Source organism: Monodon monoceros, unplaced genomic scaffold (genome assembly GCF_005190385.1).
Source record: "Monodon monoceros isolate NGI ecotype Baffin Bay Population unplaced genomic scaffold, NGI_Narwhal_1 Super_Scaffold_3, whole genome shotgun sequence".
NCBI classification, from domain to species: Eukaryota; Metazoa; Chordata; class Mammalia; order Artiodactyla; family Monodontidae; genus Monodon; species Monodon monoceros.
Genome location: NW_021703780.1, coordinates 58417681 through 58439873, shown reverse-complemented (window position 1 = coordinate 58439873; position 22193 = coordinate 58417681). Strand labels below are relative to the sequence as shown.

General features: G+C 41.5%; 1 protein-coding gene across 9 annotated transcripts in view; it reads right to left on the bottom strand.

Annotated features, from left to right (window-relative positions):
• The window catches only part of ULK4 (unc-51 like kinase 4), a 512654-nt gene that overhangs the window by 227062 nt on the left and 263399 nt on the right, over positions 1 to 22193 (bottom strand). For 8 of the 9 annotated variants that reach the window (XM_029242047.1, XM_029242045.1, XM_029242048.1 and 5 more), the window contains one exon: positions 10371 to 10476. In XM_029242047.1, the coding sequence (XP_029097880.1) occupies positions 10371 to 10476 (106 nt within the window). Of the gene's footprint in view, positions 1 to 10370; positions 10477 to 22193 lie in introns of those variants that run through there. The other variant, XR_003796601.1, reaches the window with a different exon arrangement.

Here is a 22193-nt window from a genome sequence, read left to right as displayed (position 1 = left end):
CACACACACACACACACACACACACACACACACACACACACACACACGCGAGTGAGTCCAGCTGACACCAGCAGAGCCCAGACTGTGCTGCTGACCCACGGAAGAGTAAGCAAATATTGTTTTAAGTCACTTCTATACTGGCAGTATTGAGCAGTAGCGACAAAGATCATATGGTCCTACAAGCCTAAAATACTTACTATCTCGGCCTTTACAGGAAGGTTTGCCAACTCCTGCTCTGCGACATCATTTTGAATGTTATTCTTAAATATAAAGGAATCTAAGAGAGCTATCAAGTACACCTTCAAAGCCCAAACAGCTCTCATAGTGATTTTCTGGTCTCTTGAGGAAACACCGATTTAGGCAGTTTTATAATAAACCTAGCAAGAAATGAGTGTTTTGATTTCTGACACACCATAAACCAACGGGGACAAACAATTTCCTTAAATGCTCCTTTGGAGGTGCTACAGTTTTTTGGCTACTGCAGTGTGTCATGTACATCCATTATGCTGACAGCTCTGCTGGTAAAACTGAAGCTGGAATTAATATCCATTATCAAAAGGTCATTGCACCGAGATGAGCCGGCAGCCCATTTTAAAATGTTAATAACTCTAACACTTTTTTCAAATATAAACGAAAGGTCTTTGTTTTTTAATTCTTTCCCTAAACGTTTCATTTAAAAATGAAAATGTTTAAGCAAAAATCCTGAATTATACAATGCAGCTGCATATTGGAGATGTGTCAATGACTCTACTTTTCAGAGTCTGCATACTTTTTGGGATGCCTACCAGGTGGCAGACGCTGTACGGAGGTCCTCATATATATTACCTACCACACCTCAATGAGTCTAAGATGCCAGTGATCAGAAGGAACAGTATTATTTTATGTACCACTAAGAACGAAAACACGCTACCAATTACATGGCACACGCTTTATCACTTAGAACTTCGTCTTACACTCAATGCAAGTGCTCTGAGGCTTATTTTGATATGGATTTTCTCATATATTGCCTTTATAATACATAAAAAAGGAAATCTAAGTAAAATTAATCGCTTGAGCTTTTCTAAAAAATTCTTCCCATTTGGAGGCTGACTCTTCTCATTTGTCAACTCGGAATCATCAACGTCCACGTTGCTCCGTAAGCTTTGTTCCATGAGAACACGGATGCAAGAGAGCACTGCAAAGCATCTCTCCTGAGGTCTCTGGGTTCACTTCCAGGGCACTCACACCCAGTCCACAAGGTTCAACACACACATGTCAGCAGCAAAAACTATATCAGGACTGCCATGTGGATAGCAATGGTTGATGTACTTATTTCAGAGATATTAAAATGGGAGGGGCAAAAAAATGGATGCCTTAGAATTCATTCTACTACTGGGTGTTAGTGTGTGGTCTGAGGATGAAACTCAGTTTGACACTGGCCTAATACAGCTCCGTAATGAAGCACCTCAAGGCAGGAATAATCATTTCTACTCCATCTGCAGTACAGCTCACTTAATTGGGGTGATTTTTTAAGGTATTAACGTTACAAGTTAACTATGTTTGGAAGAGGGAATTTAATTCTGTATGACAAGTAATGAATACATAAACCAATGATTGAGCCAGAATTGATCCAAAATAAAAATTAACAAGAAGACTTCATTCAAGCCAACCACATACATTCAAGCCCATACGGTGGCAGATCATTAGTAACTCTTCATGTGGCCATGCTCCACTGAATCTTAATACACTCTGGGTTGGCAAACACCCAACAGCTCTTTTACCCAACTTTGGAAAAATCAGCCCACACATTTAGTAGCCAAAGAGTCTGGAAAGCAGCAGAGTATAACGGAAAGCCAGACCTGGTGTTATCTCTGGAGAATGAAATCAGACTTTCTGCAGCCACAAGGGCCTCGCCTCTCCTCCCCTCTAACCTCCCCTAGCAAGGGCCAGGAAGGAGATCCCAACCTCGGTGTACTCCTGGAATCCCACTACCCTTCCTCACCCCACCACACTTGCAGCCTGACCACCCTTCTCAGCCTTAAGACCACCTGGACTCAACACGCCCTCTGTCCCTACTCATGCTGTCACAAGAAGCTCAGGACTCCCAGTCACCCACAAATAGTATAAACAGCAAGAGGATTTGTGCATCTCCTTTCAGAGGCCACATCCCATCCCTGCCCAACCTCTGAACCCCTTCCACTGTGACATTTGGAGCTCATGGTCAGTTATCAGCTAAATCCCTCAAATCATCCACTTCTCGTCTATATGTACCTTTTATCTTCCTACTCTACCTGAAACCTGCCCCTTTTAGAGCCTTGTCTCCTCAGCAGGACCTTCAAGTGATGGATACTTCTTTGTCCACTCTGTCCGCATTTAACACTGGGCCTTGGTGGTGTCGCCTCGTACCCTACTGCTGCTTCTAGACCAGATGTTGGCAAACTTTTTCTTAAAACGCCCTGAGGAAAATGTTTTAGTCTTTGTCTCAGCTACTCAACGCTGCTATTATACGACAAAGCCAGCCATAGACAACATGCAAATGAATGGACGTATCTATATTTCAACAAGAATTTATTTGTAAAAGTAAGCAGCCAGCTGGCAGGCTATAAGGTACTGAATCTCAGATCAAAAGTCTGTCCCACCTACTTCCCCTCCTCCTCCTCCTCCTCAGACCACTAGATCACCCCTGCCCCCTTATTCTCTGAGCTCAACGTTACACTAACACTACTCTTGCCATAATTATTTTTGTGATGTCCACTCCACTCCACAAAACACGGCAAGGGGCTAGATATTATGAGAACTGAAGCTTATCCAGTTGGGGAGTGGGGATAGGCTGTAAGAAGAAAAAAAACTACGAATGTAAACTGTCCCTGCGTAAATGAGGGCCCTTGACACTTAAGCTTCGTGTTAAATCCGCCTGTGCTTCTTCCGGTGCTCCAAATCTAACAGTCCTCTGAACACAAAATTTCAGTAGATGCCTTCCATCATCATAGACAATCTTTCCATGCCTGGCCTCCCAATTCCCTAAGATTCTGTCTTCTAGGATTTTTTCCTTTATCCTGCCTCGGCCATGCAATCCCATGCTTTCATGGGCTAGTAGCTGCAACCTCTGGAATCTCAATTTCAGGCACCTGACTCCTCATCCGCTCTCTCAGCTGGCCAACAGGGCTACTAAGAATCTTACAGGCATTATTCCACAGTATCCTGATTCTCAGCCCAACTTAGAGAGGAGAATGTTTTGAAGGATTCATGGGCAGGCTTTTTGTTTAATGGAATAAACTTCAGTAAGATTTACAGGAAACTAACAAAGTTTTTGCTAGAATTATAACGTCAGAAGAACCACCAGCTTGGATTAAAAAGGACAGGGATAATTCATTTTCAGAATGAAAAGAGGTATTGGGGCCCCCTAACTTCTATGCACAGGAATCAGGCTGAAAAACCTACTAGGCTATAAATACGGGTCATTCTTATGGAAAAGGAACAACGATTCAGACGTTTTAATAAACAATTTTAATAGTTTGCCTTTCTAGAAATTTCATCTAAGTTACCTAATTTACTGGGATATAGTTAGTTTATAGTATTCCCTTATAATCCTTCTTATTTCTATAAGGTCAGTAGTAATGACGTACCTATCTGCAAATTAGCTGATTCTTTCTTCTGCCATTTCATATCTACTGTTGAGAACCTCTCGTGAATTATTCATCTCAATTATTACACTGTTCAACTTCAGAATTTCCATTTGGTTCTTTTTTATAATGTTATCTCTTTATTGATATTCTCAACTTGTGCAGACATCATTTTCACGCTTACCCTTTAAATCTTTAGACGTGGTTTCCTATAGTTCTTTGCATGTATTGATAACAGCTGATTTAAAATCTTTGTCTAGTTAATCCAACATATGGATCTCCTCTGAAATAGTTTTATTGACTGCATTTTTCCTGTATATGGGCCATACCTTCCTATTTTTTATTTTTTTGAGCATGCTTTGTAATTGTTGATTAAAACTGGATATCTTAGATCATATAATGTGTAAACTTTGGAAATCAGACCCCACACACACACACACACACCAACGGTTTTCAGTTACTGCTGTTTTGTTGTAGTTAGTTCAGTGACTTTCCTGTGCTAATTCTTTAAGTCTGTATTACCTGTAGCGTCAAGCCACAGAAGTCTGTGTCATTTGGCTCAGCACCCAGCTAAAGACTGGCCAGAGATTTCCTTAAATGCCTTGAATCAGTAAGTCTTCCACCTTTGCCAAGGGGCTGCGTGTGTGTTGGAGAATGCCTTCAACATTTAGGCAGTTTACAGCTCCAGCCAGAGAGCCTTCTCCTCTTCTTATAGAGACTCATCAGTTTTTCTTGAATAAACATTCCTTACATTGTTGCAAGCCTATAGTAATTTGGTAATTTCCAGAGCTCACAAAGTTTACTACCAAACTTTTTTTTTTCCAGTGTTTTTGTTACTTTCATGGCAAGATAGGTTTATGGGGGTCATCAATGTACCCATTCTGGGGGCCTGCCTAGCAAGTTTTCTTTTAAAGAATTTCAGAGAAGAGGGAAAAAAAGATATTCTTTTCTAGTTAAGCCCTGCCTTGCATATTTTATTTCTTTCTGCAGATCTGAGTTTCAGTTTTCATCTGGTATCACTTCCCTGTATCTTGAAAAGTCAATTTAACACTAACCATTAGGCAGAAAATTCCCCTTCCTTTCATTTATCTGAAATGTCCATATTTCACCTTCACTTTGAAAGGATATTTTCACTGAATATAAAAATCTAGGTTGGCAGCTTTTATTATGTCAACACTCAAGGTATTTTTCTGCTCTTCTGGCCTCTACTGCTTCTGACAAGAGATCAGCCATCATTTGTATTGCTGACCTCCTTGATGTGTCATTTTTCTCTGAACACTTTCAAAATTTTTATCTTCAATTTTCAGAAGTTTGGATACTGTGTGCTTAGGTAGTTTCTGTTTTTCAGTCTTGCTAAGGGTTTTCTTAGCTTCTTGGATCTATAAGCAAATATTTTCACCGAATGTGGGAATACTTTGGCCATTATTTATTTAAATTCTTTTTCTGCCCCATTATCCCTCTTCTGTTTCTGGGATTCCAATTACACATATGTTAGAATGCTTGATTACTGTCCCGCAGGTCACTGACGTTCTTTCATTTTTTAAAAATCTTTCTCTTTGTTCTTCAGATGGGAAAACTTTAATAATCTTTCAAGTTTAGTTACTGTTTCTTCTGCAGTTTTTAATCTGCTAAACTCCAGGGAAGTTTTCATTTCAGATATTATACTTTTTGGTTCTAGACTTCTACTTGGCTCTAGTTTTTCATAGATTCCATTTCTCTGATGAAATTCCCTACCTCTTTTCTCTTTGGCCTTGGATATATTTATAATAGCTGTTTAAAAGCCTGATCTACCATTTCACAATATATACACCTACCAAATCATCACCTTGTATACCTTCAACTTACACATTGTTGTAGTTCGGCTGCATCTTTAAAAAGCTGGAAAAAACTCTATCCAAAAAAAAAAAAAAAAAAAAAAGTGCAACACATGAAAACTGGTACAGATTCCTGGTTTTGAGTTTCTCAGAATTTGGGATGATTTTAGGAAGTACAAGAATGCCAAGACCACATGAAATCACCTTGAATAATAAAGTGAGAGCATTACTCTCCTTTCAAATCTCCTGATTGTCAAGAGAGCATCAGTTGGGTGCTAGGGTTATCTTACCTCTCTATTATTTGCTAATAAACATTTTTAACAGATAGGAAAAAAGCGCCTGGTCTGGTGATTCCAACATCTGGGTTATCTTGGGCTTTGTGTGAACTGACATTTTATTATTATTATTATTATTGTTATTTTATATCATCATCATGCGCCACATTTTCTAGCTTCTCTTTCATGTATATTAAGTTTTGGCTGTATACTTGTCACTGTGGATAATATGTTGTAGAGAGTGCGGGTTATATTGTCATCTCTTAAGTGGTATTTTGTTCTAGCAGGCAGTTAAATTCCTTGTGAACCTTTTGGCCCTAAGGGATAAGTTTTATTATTTGTTAGGAAAGGTCTACAGTGGTTTAATCCTTAGTCCTAGGACATGGTCGAAACTCTACGGCAGGTCTAGAGTAGCCTTTAGTTTCAGGCTGGTGTAACTTTACTTAGGTGCATAGCAAGGTTTCTTCACCGGCTAGGATGGAATTCCTACATCTCCTATCACTGCATAATTTCTGCTATCTCAATTCAGTTCAAAAGAAGAGAGAAAACTTCCTTTTAAAAAAAAAAAAGAAGAAGGAACATAGCAATGACACCAAAATCTAGCAAAAAACAGTATTTTTAAAAAAGAAAGAAACAGGGGCTTCCCTGGTGGCGCAGTGGTTGAGAGTCCGCCTGCTGATGCAGGGGACGCGGGTTCGTTGCCCCAGTCCGGGAAGATCCCACATGCAAAAAAAAAAAGAAAGAAAGAAACAGGAAACGAAACTAAAGACAACAATCCTACTTATAAGTAGCAATGGAAAATCCTGAATAAAAGACTAACAAAGAATTTAAGTAGCACAATTAAAGAATATTATATCACAATTAAGTGTGGTTACTGACTCAAATGCTAGGATGATTTAATATTAGGTAATCTATTAAATATAATCTGTTACGTGAATAGATCCAAGGAAAAATCATTTGCTCATTTCCAGAGATGCCAAGAAAGCATTTGACAAAAGTCATTATTTATTCTTGATTACAGAAGATAGAATTTAAATAGATAGGTACTTCTTAAACAGAACAAAGGATTCTGAGGTAATACCAAGGTATCCTCTATCTCATTCTCTTTGAATCTTGCAGTTGGACAAGAAAGAAAAAATAGAACTATAAAAGTTGAAAAGGAAGATGGTTACTAATGGTTATTATTATATAACCAGAAAGTAAACAGAATCATTTAGAAACCATTACTATGGAAAGTAATAAGAGAATTAACCTAGGAACAAAGTGAATAAATAGAAATCAAAAACACATACTAAAAAAAATAACTGAAAACTATATTGGCAGAAAATTCCTTATTTCTAACAGCAAGCAAAAAAGGATGGGAAGAAACCTGGGAAGAGATAAACAGCAAGAAATGCATATGGCCTATATAAGGAAAACTATAAAGAAACAAAGTCAAACAAATGGGAAAACATAACATACTCTTAGGTCCCAAGACAACCAATGTCATGTGACTTGATGGAAGTACAAATTGGCATGTTACTTACAACACCTTGTCAATATCTATGGAAATTACAGAGGCATATACCCCTTGATCCAGCTATTCTAACCCCAGGAATTTACCCTATAGATAGCCCTGCTCCCGTGTGAAGGTATGCATGCATAAGGTTATTCATTGCAGAACTATCTGTAATAGCAAACGGTTGGACATTACCCATATCCATTAGAGTACTGGTCTATTCTGACATACTCATAAAACAGAATAGGATGCTGCTGTATAAAAGAATAAATATTTCTATGCACTCGAATCCCTCAACTGTTGGCAATATTTATTACTGCTGGGAATGTACATTTTTCTTAGGGGAGGAAAAAAATACTGCCGACATTTAAATATAATGACCACACAGAAACAAAACTCTAAATTCTTGGGGGAAAAAATCAGAACAGGGACTTAATGATCTTATCCACTGACTGATCTCATTCAAGTCTTATTTTTATGAACATTCAAATGAAAGATTTTATTAATATAAAAGTAGTAGACATTATGTTTAAAATGCAACAATATTCCCAACCTGATCTACAGAATCAATGCAATCCCAATCCAAGTCCAAGCAAGTTATTTTATTAGTATCAACAAACTGATTCTAAAGATTATATGAAAAGGCAAAGACCCAGAACAGCCAACACAATATTGAGGAGAAGAACAAAGTTGAAGGACTGACGCTACCCGACTTCAAGACTTACTATAAAGCTACAGACATCAAAGACAGTGTGGTACTGGTGAAAGAATCAGCACATAGATTAATGGAGCAGAACAGACAGCCCAGAAACAGACTCACATAAATATAGTTAAAAGATCTTCGGCAAAAGAGTAAAGGCAATACAATGGAGCAAAGACAGTCCCTTCAACAAATGGTGCTGGAACTAGACAGCAACATACACATACACACACACACACACACACACAAAACCTACCTTATACCTTTCACAAAAATTAACACACACACACACAAAACCTACCTTATACCTTTCACAAAAATTAACTCAAAATGGATCAGACCTAATTGTAAAAAATTCAAAACTATAAAACTCCTAGAGGATAACATAACAAGATGACATGGGGTGTAGTGATGACTTTTGAGATACAACACCACAGACAAAATCCATAAAAGAAATAACTGATAAGTTGGACTTAATTAAAATTGAAAACTTCTGCTCTGCAGAAGACAATACCAAGAGAATCAGAAGACAAGCCACAAAACTGGGTGAAAATATTTGCAAAAGACGGATCTGATAAAGGACACTTGTTCAAAATATGCAAAGAATTCCTGAAACCCAACAGTAAGAAAACAAATAACCCAATTAAAAATTAGGTTAAAGATCTTAGCAGAGATCACCAGAGAAGATATACAGATGGAAAACAAGAATATTAGAAAATGCTCCACATCATATGCCATCAGGGAAAGGCAAGTTAAAACAATGAGCTACCACTGCACACCTATCACCATGTCCAAAATCCACAATACTGACAACACAAACTGCTGGCAAGGGTGCTGAGGAACAGGACCTCTCACTCTCTGTGGGAATGCAAAACGGTACAGCCGCTTTGGAAGACAATTTAGCAGTTCCTTACAAAATCGAACAGTTAGTGTATGATTAGCAACTGCACTTCTTGGTATTTACCTAAAGGAGTTCAAAACTTAAGTCCCCATGGACCTAGAGTCTGTCATACAGAGCGAAGTAAGTCAAAGAGAAAAACAAATACCGTATGCTAACACATATATATGGAATCTAAGGGAAAAAAAAGGTCATGAAGAACATAGGGGTAAGGCGGGAATAAAGACACAGACCTACTAGAGCACGGACATGAGGATATGGGAAGGGGGAGGGGGAGGTTGTGACGAGGTGAGAGAGTGGCACGGACATATATACACTACCAAGCGTAAAGGGGATAGCTAGTGGGAAGCAGCTGCGTAGCACAGGGAGATCAGCTAGGTGGTTTATTACCACCTAGAGGGGTGGGATAGGGAGGGTGGGAGGGAGGGAGACGCAGGAGGGAAGAGATATGGGAACATGTGTATAACTGATTCACTTTGTTATACAGCAGAAACTAACACACCATTGTAAAGCAATTATACTCCAATAAAGATGTTAAACAACAACAACAACAAAAAAGCTGCACACAGATATTTACAGCAGCTTTATTCAGAACTGCCAAAACCTGGAAGCAACCAAGATGTCCTTTGTTAGGTGAATGGATTAATAAACTGTGGTACATCCAGACAACGGAGAATTATTCAGCGCTAAAAGGAAATGAGCTATCAAACCATGAAAAGACATGGAGAAACCTTAAATAAACATTACTAAGTGAAAGAAGCCAATCTGAAAAGACTACCTACTGTGTGATTCTAACTTTATGAGATTCTGGAAAAGGCAACACTAGGGAGACAATAAAAAGATCAGAGTTTGCGGAAGGCAGGGGTGTGAAGAGGCAGAGCACAGAGGATTTTTAGGGCAATGAAAGAAAAGACACCGTGTAATACCGTGATGATGGATATATGTCATACATTTGTCCAAACACATAGAATGTACAACACCAAGAGTGAACCCTATTGTAAACTAAGGACTCTGGGTGACTAGGATGTCAGTGTTGGTCTATCTTTAGTAAAGAACATACCACTTTGGTGAGTGATGTGGACAATGGCGCAGGGGTTTTATGGGAAATCTCTGTACCTCCCTCTCAGTTCGGTTTTAACCCTAAAACTACTCTAAAAAAATGAAGTCCTTAAAAAGTTTTTCATTTTAATATTACAGATATGCATCAAGTGCAACGTAAAGCCACCCTCAACTCATCCAGTCTCATTTTCCAAGGTGCTTTTGACCATATATGCTTTCATTTTGATAGGCACAAATAAGTCTAAATACTCTGCTTACACTCTATTTCTTGGTTTCTCATCTGTAAGGAGTTTGTATTGATTTTGTGCCATGAAGGACAATGAATTAACTCAGAGAATCTACCACAATCTAACGACACTTTCCATTTTTGCTGGTAATGTTATCATTATTTGTACACCTTTAAACATCTATTTTGATTGATCAACTTTAAATAGTACTTCTTGACTCTCTACTATGTAAAACGAGGAAACTTACAAATAGGCAAAATTCAACACAATCAAAGATGAAGTCTAAGAAGCATTTACCTTGTTCATAAAGGAGCTTCATATTCAGATCTTTGCAGGTGACCAGATTGTTGAGCAATGCAACCACACTTTGCATGGTGTTACCCAGAATGTTCGCCTGATGTTCCTGCAACAGATCACCACTCCATCAGAACAGTACAGAAATAGCGTTACATCATAATAAAGACAAATGATCAAACGACCTCCATCCGTGCATTCTTTTACAAGGTTGAATGATTATCTTTCTGCACTTGGGTGAAGCAGACCCCTCTGTGGCAAGGGCCCATCAGTGCGTTAGGTGAGCGGGAGGCAGTACGAATCGCTCAGCGCCAGCACTGCTGCATGCGGTCCCCTGCCCACGCACTGAGGGACAACCACATAGCCCTCTGTGCTTTCAAAGGGCACCAAAGGAGTCAGAGAGATCAGAGATCAAGTACGTGGAACTTAGGAAACCACATGAAAGTGATTTTGAGATCACAGAAGAAAAACTTCTGAAAGAAATATTTCTGCAGTTTGGAGAGTAAACTGCTGTTCTCCTTCTTTAGTCTTACACATTGCTGGTTACGTCGGATATGACTTACTGCATCACTGCTTCAGTGTAATAAACTACACTTGGGACCTGAAAAAGTGAATTCTGCTTTCCCTAACGCTTTGCATCATACAGCAGGGAGTAACTTTGGCCTTCATTTCTCATTGTAAAGACACAAAAGACAACTTCTTTGTAACTTTTAAGGGACCTTAAAAATAACTTGGGGCTTCCCTGGCGGCGCAGTGGTTGAGAATCCACCTGCCAATGCAGGGGACATGGGTTCGAGCCCTGGTCCGGGAAGATCCCACATGCTGCGGAGCAACTAAGTCCGTGCACCACAACTACTGAGCCTGCGCTCTAGAGCCCGTGAGCCACAACTACTGAACCCGCATCCCGCAACTACTGAAGCCCCCATGCTTACAGCCCGTGCTCCGCAACAAGAGAAGCCACAGAAATGAGAAGCCCGTGCACCTCAATGAAGAGTAGCCCCCACTCGCCACAACTAGAGAAAGCCCACGCACAGCAACGAAGACCCAACGCAGCCAAAAATAAATAAAATAAAATTTAAAAAATAACTTGCTTTAGTTTTGTTTCCTATTTACTCTTCTGAATTTTTTAAAAATTAAACAACTAGCACTGATTGTGATTGAAACTATAAAATTTCAAATAGTATAAAAATAAAGTCTTTAAGCTCCAGGACTAGGGGAGGCAAGCCAGCTGCATAGAGTATAGAAAGAACGGAGGCACTCTCTCTCAGGACTGTGCCAATGCAAGCACTTGCTGGAAGTGAGTGCTTCTAGGCGGCTAGCTTGTCCCACACTAGCCCTGGCCCCGCCCCTTGGCCACTCTGTTAATAACGAGTCCTATCCTAAAGAGTTATGGGTGTATCAATTTAGTAGACTCCATCCAGACCCTTTCCTGCTCATTTTCTCCCTTTCTCTCTCTCTCTCTCTCACACACACACACACACACAGAATACATGGTTTGCTCTGTTATCTAAACATAAGTTATATCATATTTATTAAGTCACTCAACAAATAACTAATGAAGACCTATTATGTATCTGTTCTAGGCACTGTTCTAGGCACCTGAGAGGACAAAACAAGGTTCCCTGTCCTCATGGAAAGAGACAACAAACAACAGGCACAGGGACTTCCCTAGTGGTCAAGTGGTTAAGACTCTGTGTTCCCAAAGCAGCAGGCCCAGGTTCGATCTCTGGTCAGGGAACTAGATCCCGCGTGCCCCAACTAGAGATTCCGCATGCCACAAGTAAGACCCGGAGCAGCCAAATAAATAAATACTAAAAAAAAAAAAAAAAAAAAAAAAAAGCAGGCACAGTAAGTAAGTAAACTGGACTACGTGTTAGAAGATAACAAGTGCTATGGTAGAAAAAGAAAAGAGCAGAGCAGGAAAGGAGGGTTGGGAGTTCAGCAGTGAGGCTGTCCATCATTTTACATGGTGTTGTCAGGGTGGGACTCATTGAGAAGGTGTCATCTGAGTGGAAATTTTATTTTACTTTTTAAATGCTGAAGGATCTTAGAATTCTTTGGACTTAGTTTTAATAAAATTTTCTTTTGAAATAATTTTAGATTTACAGAAGAGTTGCAAAGACAGTGTAGAGAGTTTCCATATACCCTTCACCCAAATGTTCCCTATGTTAACAGCATACCCAACCAAGGTACACTGATCAAAACTCAGAAATGGGACTTCCCTGGTGGTCCAGTGGTAAAGAATCTGCCTTCCATATTTCACAGACCGAGAACAAAAAATTTCACAATTTGTATGGAAACACAAAAGACCCCGAATAGCCAAAGCAATCTTGAGAAAGAAAAACGGAGCTGGAAGAATCAGGCTCCCAGATTCAGACTATACAACAAAGCTATGGTAATCAAGACAGTATAGTACTGGCACAAAAAGAGACATATAGATCAATGGAACAGGATAGAAAGCCCAGAGATAAACCCATGCACATATGGTCACCTCATCTTTGATAAAGGAGGCAAGACTATAAAATGGAGAAAAGACAGCCTCTTCAATAAGTGGTGCTGGGAAAATTGGACAGCTACATGTAAAAGAATGAAATTAGGGCTTCGCTGGTGGCTCAGTGGTTGAGAGTCCGCCTGCCCATGCAGGGGACACGGGTTCGTGCCCCAGTCCGGGAAGATCCCACATGCCGCGGAGTGGCTGGGCCCGTGAGCCACGGCCGCTGAGCCTGCGCGTCCGGAGCCTGTGCTCCGCAACGGGAGAGGCCACAGCAGTGACAGGCCCGCGTACCACAAAAAAAAAAAAAAAAAAAAGAATGAAATTAGAACACTCCCTAACACCATACACAAAAATAAAGTCAAAACGGATTAAAGACCTAAATGTAAGGCCAAACACTATCAAACTCTTAGAGGAAAACATAGGCAGAACACTCTATGACATAAATCACAGCAAGATCCTTTCTGACCCACCTCCTAGAGAAATGGAAATAAAAACAAAAATAAACAAATGGGACCTAATGAAACTTCAAAGCTTTTGCACAGCAAAGGAAACCATAAACAAGACAAAAAGACAAGCCTCAGAATGGTAGAAAATATTTGCAAATGAAGCAACTGACAAAGGATTAATCTCCAAAATTTACAAGCAGCTCATGCAGCTCAATATCAAAAAAACAAACAACCTAATCCAAAAATGGGCAGAAGACCTAAATAGACATTTCTCCAAAGAAGATATACAGATTGCCAACAAACACATGAAAGAATGCGCAACGTCATTAATCATTAGAGAAATGCAAATCAAAACTACAATGCGATATCATCTCACAGCGGTCAGAATGGCCATCATCAAAAAATCTACAAACAATAAATGCTGGAGAGGTGTGGAGAAAAGGGAACCCTCATACACTGTTGGTGGGAATGTAAATGGATACAGCCACTATGGAGAACAGTATGGAGGTTCCTTAAAAAACTAAAAATAGAACTACCATTTGAGCCAGCAATCCCACTACTGGGTATATACCCTGAGAAAGCGATAATTCAAAAAGAGTCATGTACCACAACATTCACTGCCGCTCTATTTACAATAGCCAGAACATGGAAGCAACCTAAGTGCCCATCGACAGATGAATGGATAAAGAAGATGTGGCACATATATACAATGGAATATTATGCAGCCATAAAAAGAAACAAAAGTGAGTTATTTGTAGTGAGGTGGATGGACCTAGAGTCTGTCATACAGAGCGAAGTCAGTCAGAAAAAGAAAAACAAATACTGTATGCTAACACATATATATGGAATCTTAAAAAAAAAAAGGTCATGAAGAACCTAGGGGCAAGACGGGAATAAACATGTGGACCTACTAGAGAATGGACTTGAGGACACGGGGAGGGGGAAGGGTAAGCTGGGATGAAGTGAGAGAGTGGCATGGACATATATACACTACCAAATGTGAAATAGATAGCTAGTGGGAAGTAGTCGCATAGCATAGGGAAATCAGCTTGGTGCTTTGTGACCAGCTAGAAGGGTGGGAGGGAGGGAGACGCAAGAGGGAAGAGATATGGGGATATATGTATATGTATAACTGATTCACTTTGTTATAAAGCAGAAACTAACACACCATTGTAAAGCAATTATACTCCAATAAAAACGTTAAAAAAAAAAAAAAAAAAGAATCCGCCTTTCAATGCAGGGGACACAGGTTCAATCCCTGGTCAGGGAACTAAGGTCCCACATGCCGCGGGGCAACTAATCCCATGATCCACAACTGCTGAGCTCACGCGCCTCAAGTAGAGACCCTGCGTGCTGGAAAACTACCGAGCCTGCACGCTCTGGAACCTGCGTGCCGCAACTAGGGAGAGAAAACCCGCATGCCACAACTAGAGAGAAGCCCGCGCACCACAACAAAAGAGCCCGCATGCCTCAACGAAGATCCCGTGTGCTGCAACTAAGACTTGACGCAGCCAAAAATAAATAAAATAAATAATAAATAAATAAATAAATCTTTAAAATAAGAAACAAAACTAGGGACTTAACACTGATACAAAAGTAACAGTGGAACTACAGACTTTATTCAAATTTCACATTTTCCACTAACATCCTTTTCTGTTCTGGGATCCAATCCAGGATCCCATATTGCATTTAGAATTAACTCATTTTTGCAATACACATTTACCAAGTGCCCACTGTTCTAGGCACTTGGCTTATGTCAGTGAATAGAAGAGACCAAAAAAAATTTTTTTTCACTAATTTTTTTTAAGAAACAGCCAGCCCTGCCCTTGCGGTTGCCCTGTGGAGTTTACCTTGAAGCAGAGGGGGAAGACAACATAGTAAATAATTCCATGGTATGTTAAAGATGATACACACTACAGGAGAAAACAGAACAGGGTAAAGTGGTTTGGGAGTGCCGCGGGGGAAGGCTGCAGTTTTAAACAAGGCACGTAAGGCATACCTCCTTCGGAAGGCAGCGCCTGAGCAGGTTTGGATTTACTCTTTATGCTGCCAGGCTCTGTTAGCTCGTTTGTTTTAGGGTAGTTGAATCAATGTTCTTCAATGTTATTGGCCTGTGGGTGACATCCTCATCTGATTTTAGTATCAGTCTCACGCTAGCCTTGTCCATCCATTTTATTCCACAAATACTTATTGTACGTCTATTTCTGGGTGATGTGGTAGAACTCACTAATAAAAGCAACTGGGCTCAGTGTATTTTTACCGGTAGATCTTTAAATATTTTTTTGAAAAACGTCTTATGCTCAGGAATGTACACACTGACCCAATTTTCTTTCCATTTTCCAAGAAAATCACCTATAATGTCCAAGTTTCCAAACGTATTGTAATAGAATCATACACAGCAGTCACCTGTCTTCTCTGAACCGACTGACATCACCTTTTACCTGTCTCCTCCCGCTTTCTTATTGGTCAGACTCACCAAAGCCTTGCCTGTTTTATTGGTCTTTTCAAGGAACCAGCTTTCCGTTTTACTCAAGAATCTACATTTGTGACTTCGAGTTAGTCATTACAAATGTACACGATTTCCCACTTCCCCCTCCTACATATGCAGGAGGATGGCACTTCCCTGCCCCCTCATAATTCGAGATGCCCATAACTGGACTTACTTTGGCCAATAGACTCAACTGGGCAGACGCTTTAAGGGTCAGAGAGGGCTTCGCCGTCCTGTCTTTCCTCTGCCCTTAAGACCAGTGATGGTCTAGACGGTAAAGGCTCCAGTAGCCCAGGTCTCAGAGTGAGGACGTGCAGCAGAGACACCGGGACTCCCCTGATGAACACATGGCTTCCAAAGCGCACCAAAATACCAACACGGCAACAGGCTCTGAAACTGCAGTTAACAGACGTGTACATCCCACCAACAGGAGCCACTTGATTTCATGAGTCTTACCATCTATATCTTTAATACAAGCCAAAAAGGTCTGCTTTCCAAATACCACTGGCTGAAAATTTATATTCTTTAGAAACACAGGCTTAAGAGTGGATGTTAATGTTTGATGCTATTAAGCTGTGAGTTTCTCTGTTCTACCTTTACAGAGAGATACACACAAGGTCATTGAACGTATAAGTGAGGGAAAGACATCAGACGAGCCTAAACAGAAGACTTACTAGCTGCGGGGCTGGCAGCCGGGCCCGGGGGACAGCCGAGCCCGTCCAGCGCCACGCCTGCCATTCCCCGACATGCTGACAGTGCCTTGCATTGTGGTCACCGTAAAATAACTCTCATTGGCATCCAAGCTTAATAAAAACACCTTCATTCCGCTCAAAAAGGGCAATCGATAGATACGGAGAAGCCAAACTGAACAGCCTCAACCATATAAAATTCACTGACACCAGCTTAAGAATATTAATGTGGAAGCAACGGGCTGCCACCAATTTCATCTAATTATTCGTACAGTTGGTTGGAAGGAAAGGGTGATTAATAAGCACGAAGATGACGTGACATGTTACTCATGATAAAGTAACTAACGATACATAGGAAACCTGTTCTTGTGAAGAATAAAGACACTAACAAATCTCTTCTTTTGGTCCCATTTGGTAAAATAACACATACCACTCCTGGTTCAAAGGCCAGTCTGTCGGCAAATATAGGTCAGTTTTACTGGAGATAAATCCATTGTTCCTTCCATATACATGTTTTTAGGATTAAAAGCACCTTTTCTGTGCTCTTGGCAGTATTTCGGGCTCATTGCAAAGCCAATACTTTGGTTTCTCCTTGTGCTTACGGAGCGACAGCCACCTGTTGATGTAGGCATTTCCCTTAAGTACAAAAGCCAAGTTTCCAAACCTCCGTTACTCCTGAACACTAAGAACCCAGGACCGTACCCCAGCCAACCAGGTCCTGAGACTCCTGGCCTGGGGTTTCCAGAATCACTGCAGAAGGAAGCCCCACTGCTCAATCCGCAGAGGGGCATAAAGGTACACTCTATCAAAAGCCCCCACTAACCTTATCACTGGAAACACTCAGGGCACCATAGTTGATGCAGAGAATAGAGACCAATAATCCCACAACCAGACTGGGAGGCATGATTCCTTTTCTATTCCAGCCATTATTCAGAGCACTGTTGTGTTTTAGTTTCTTTGTTGTTGATTTTCAGACCATTCATAGACTGAACTTTGTTCTAAATAAAGTAGGGGCATTATTAAAATTATATTATAAAATTGTACTTACGTCCTCTTCCTTCTTGTAGGCATAAATGTTTCCTACCTAGTATGAGGGAGGAAGACCATGGAACAGAGTCACTGTTCCTGCTCAAGATGACAACATGGTTCTCTAGGGGGAACCTATGACAGTTATTGCTGTGGCCTAGATCATAACTGCGCCCAGAAAGAATGCTAAAGACAGGCGAAGAATAGTTGAGAAGGTATACATGTGAATTAAGCATACTTCTATTATTTTCTATCAAACTGAGTTATTTCATTTCTCTTAGCAACTTTATTAAGATTTGTTCTTGCTGTTCACAACCATGTTCATAGCCCACAGGGGATAAATTATGCTTTGAAAAACATCGTATTTGCTTTCAAAGTCAGAGTAGGGAATTATACGAAGGGAGAAACCACCAGGGTAAACATGTGGGACGAGGGTTCTTCCTGGGCCCCCGGAAGACTGATGTAAAGAGGAAAGGGAACCACAAGTTTGATTCAAAGACCTTGGGTCAGAGCTGGAGGGAAGGGAAGATGCTGATTAAAGGCTGTGTCTTCATTAGATGTTCCTCTAAGACAACCCCTCTCCCTAAAAAGTCTACCTGAGCCCCAGGGTGAAAGGACTGTAACAGAAGCCTAGGTAAAATCCTGGTGTCTTTTTTTTTTTTTTTAATCCCCATGGCTCACTAATAAAGAAAGGGGTCCACACCACTGGCACCCCAACACGTGGAAGAAAAGTGGTGTGAGGAGAGAAGGAAGCTTTTAATGACCTGCAACAGGGTCTCTGGCACAGGGTCTGGGGCCCAGGCACCAGCACCTTCTGTGCTGATTGAGGCAGAGCAGCCATGTGGGCCCGAGCCCGGACAAGGCAGCACTGACAATATACTGATAAGGTACTATGTGCCATGGCCTCTACCCCAAGCATTCTATATCGTTTAATCCTCACCAAAATCCTGAAGTCATTACAGTTCTCCCCTCTTTACAGATAAGGACATTGAGGTTAGCGAGATGAAGTGTCACTTGCCAAGGATCACCCAGCTCCTCGACTGTGAAGCTGGGGTCCAGTCTGTAGGATGGCAGGGGTCCCTAATCACCAAGCGACGTTGCCCGCTGACCACATTAATGGAGCAGGAGAGCGGAGGGTGGGGTGTCAGGGTCACCAGTCAGTACACCCCAGGTTAGCCAACATGACCTGAGGACCCACGTACTTAAAAGAATCCAGAGGCAGGGGTGGAAAGAGGCACAGACATATTGATTTGGGGCCACTACTGTAATGTTGCCCTCCGTCTTCGGCTACAATGTGACCAGCCCTGTGTCACCACCACTGGGAACTCCTGGCTTCACAAGAGCCCTTAATACAGATCATTTGCTGTAAGACATGCAACCCGGGAAGCAAGATGTGGGTATTAGCCAACTAAGGAAAGGGAAGAATGGGCATACTACCCCCAAGGATGAAATTACGTACTGGCCCCACAGTCAACAGCCACATGATTGAGACGCTCAGTGTCAGTGTAGGCTTGATGGGTGAGAAAGAAAGCTGAGCTCACAGGAGAAGCCATCACTGCTATCCTACAAAGACACCCAAGGCGATCCTACTGCACTTTAAGATTATGACAAAAATCTTTAACTCCTTCATCCATAGCCCAATAAGCAAGGCTGACCTAATTTGTGTGCCCAACGCCACAGTGTACGGACATTTAACAAACAGGGCACTTGAGAGTTCTAATAAAACATAGCATTTGCCAGTAGAGATAATTAGAATGGAAGCCACAAAATTCTAGTGTTTGGCAACATAGATGAAACAACTTCATTAAAATGTACAGCTTCAGCAAATGAAAGGCAGGAGAGCACTGGACCCTGAAGAATCAGCCTTCTCGAAACTAATTGCTTCAGTGCTTGAAGAGGACAGCTCTGCAACACCAAGGGCACAGCAAGGAAACACCGCTAAAAAACGATCAGCCTTCCCAAAGTGCTTTCACTGTAAACGGAGCGTTATACTTGATGCTAATATCTGACGATGGAAACGGCACTAGAAGACTCCAGATGTCCAGATGAAAAAGTGGGGCTGGGGTCTGAACAGTCCGGGTAGGAGACACCTTTAACGATCAAAAATAACAGTGAACTGTGGCAACTCTCTTCCGCCCTTGGTGTGGGTCGGGATTCAAAAGACAACACGTTAGAAGACAAGAACCGATCCTACAAGGTCAGAGAGAGCACCGAGAGACCGAAAAGCAGAAGCACACACAAGTGATGCACACGTGACATCCACGATCTCTTAGAAATAAACACACAGCATATCCCATTCAACACACATTCACATTACCTTTCAGGGGGAAACACTTACGTTGTTCTGCAAGCTGCCCCTGTACTGCACATGTACTTGCACTTGGTACAGATGTGCTGCCCCAGGACGTAGTGGGGTGTCCACCCACTCTCCTTTTCATACGTTCTCCTGCGTGCCCAGAACGCTAGAGATCTGGAGCCTGCAGAATCGAGCCTTCAGGGCACCCAAACCACGTGAGTACATGCGTGCCGAAGAGGACACTTTCATGTTATTGATTTTTCACAAGGCTGTCCCACAGGCAGCTCAAACTCAGTGGGATCTAAACTGAACTCAGCTCCTTTCCCCTCACACTTTCTCCTTTTCCATTTTCCAATTCAATGAACGACCCTCCAATCTGCCCAGCTACCCAGTCATAAATCTTGGAATCACCCGGGACTACTGTCTCTATTCTCATCTCCCACATCCAAACAGCCACGACAGTCCCCTGGTTCTCCCCGAGCCCCTCCTGAATCTGTCGTCTGCTCTCCAACCCCACTGCCACTGCCCTCTTTGGCCAGGGCCACCACCGTCTCCTAAAGGTACCTCTACCTCCGGCCTCACCGTTCTGACTGCTAACCAGCTTCCTCTTTCTAAAGTGGCAGAGATTAGGCTCCACTCTCAGGGCTGACATCGGGGGCCGCGAGCCTGGGGAGTGAGTGTGTCAGAGTCTACAGTAGATCCAGGGTGGAGGGAGGCCACTGTTTCCCACAGTCCAGTTTGTGTCCAAAGTCCCAGTGGGATTCCAAGGCCTGAAAGGGGGAGAAGCCACAAGAACCAGGAGATGACAGAGCAAGGGCACTGGAGCTCCAAGGCTTTCAGTCCCAGAGGAGCATTGCATTATGAGTTCGAAATAGTCTCAAGACTTATCGAGACAAATACTGACCCCTGGGGGTGAGAAACAGGGAAGGAAACAAACTGGATTAAACGGCAAGGGCAGAGTGATTTAAAATGAATTCACTCATAAATATATATATGGGATTTCCTGGGAAGAAAGGCCAGGATGTAGGGGTCCAAAGTGGGACTGTTTGGGGTATGAGGAAATTGGTGCTGGGGTAACCGCTACTGGGCCTTTGCTCTACCAGCTGTGAAGCAGTTAACCAGCTCCTCTGCCCTGTGGTCGGGGTTTTGTGGGGCTGAGCAGGCTCTGAGGAGACTCCAAGGGCCTGGAAATGTTCTTCCCCAATCTGTAGCCAAAAACGTAAGATGCTCTCACCCTAAGGGCCTAGAGGTATAAAATTAAGTCCTTTCTTTTATTTAGATCTCCCTCCATCCTTCTGGTTAAACACACAAGAGAAAAGAGTTTCAAATTGTTTTTAAATTTGACTGACAAACATGGTAGAGCCCCTCTGGCAGCAAACACAAGTTATTATCAGCAATACATTCCAGCTGGCACAGAAGGGAGTCTGGCTCGGCTGGTACCATCTGTCAATCAGTGTGCCAGCTCGGCTCTAGAATCCCAGTCCTGTGCAACACCCAAGGCAGTGCACTGTGGATGCCCTTCCGGCAGGTTAATTGTGTCACTTGGCTTCCCCAGCCGTGCCCTTTCACATTATTTAGGCTTCTAGCAGGAAGCTTCCGTCCTCTGGGCTCCCAGCGGGGCCCTAGGCCTCAAGGCAGGCGCAGTAGGCCCGAGCCAACACTATTCAGGAGGGAGAACCCTGGCCGTGGAGCCGAAGGGAAGCTGCCAGGACCAGTGTCCCCAGGGATGGATTGTACCCCTTTCATGTGTCTGCCTGGAGTGTTGAAAGACAGGCCACTCTGGCCCACAACACGCTCTCTGAGCTAAATACAGGACTGAAATAGCAGGGACAGATGAGAAAGAGAAAATACAAGTGTGCATCCCAGACACAAAACCCCTCCTGCCTTCTCTTAGCATCCCTGCCAACGTGCAAAGTAAGAACAACAACAAAAGTAACAAAACTGGGTCATTTGTAGAGATGTGGATGGACCTAGAGACAGTCATACAGAGTGAAGTATGTCAGAAAGAGAGAAACAAATATTGTATATTATTGTATATTATTATATATATTGTATATTATTATATATATATATATTATTATATATATTTGTACATAAGAGACAGTCATACAGAGTGAAGTATGTCAGAAACAAATATTGTATATTATTATATATATTGTATATTATATTACATATATGTATATACATATATATGTATATATATGTATATATATGTATATTATATATTGTATATATTATTATATATAATAATATATTATTATATATATTATTTGTATATAATATACAAATATTGTATATTATCTGTGGAATCTAGAAAAATGGTACAGATGAACCAGTTTGCAAGGCAGAAACAGAGACAGAGATGTAGAGATCAAACGTATGGACAC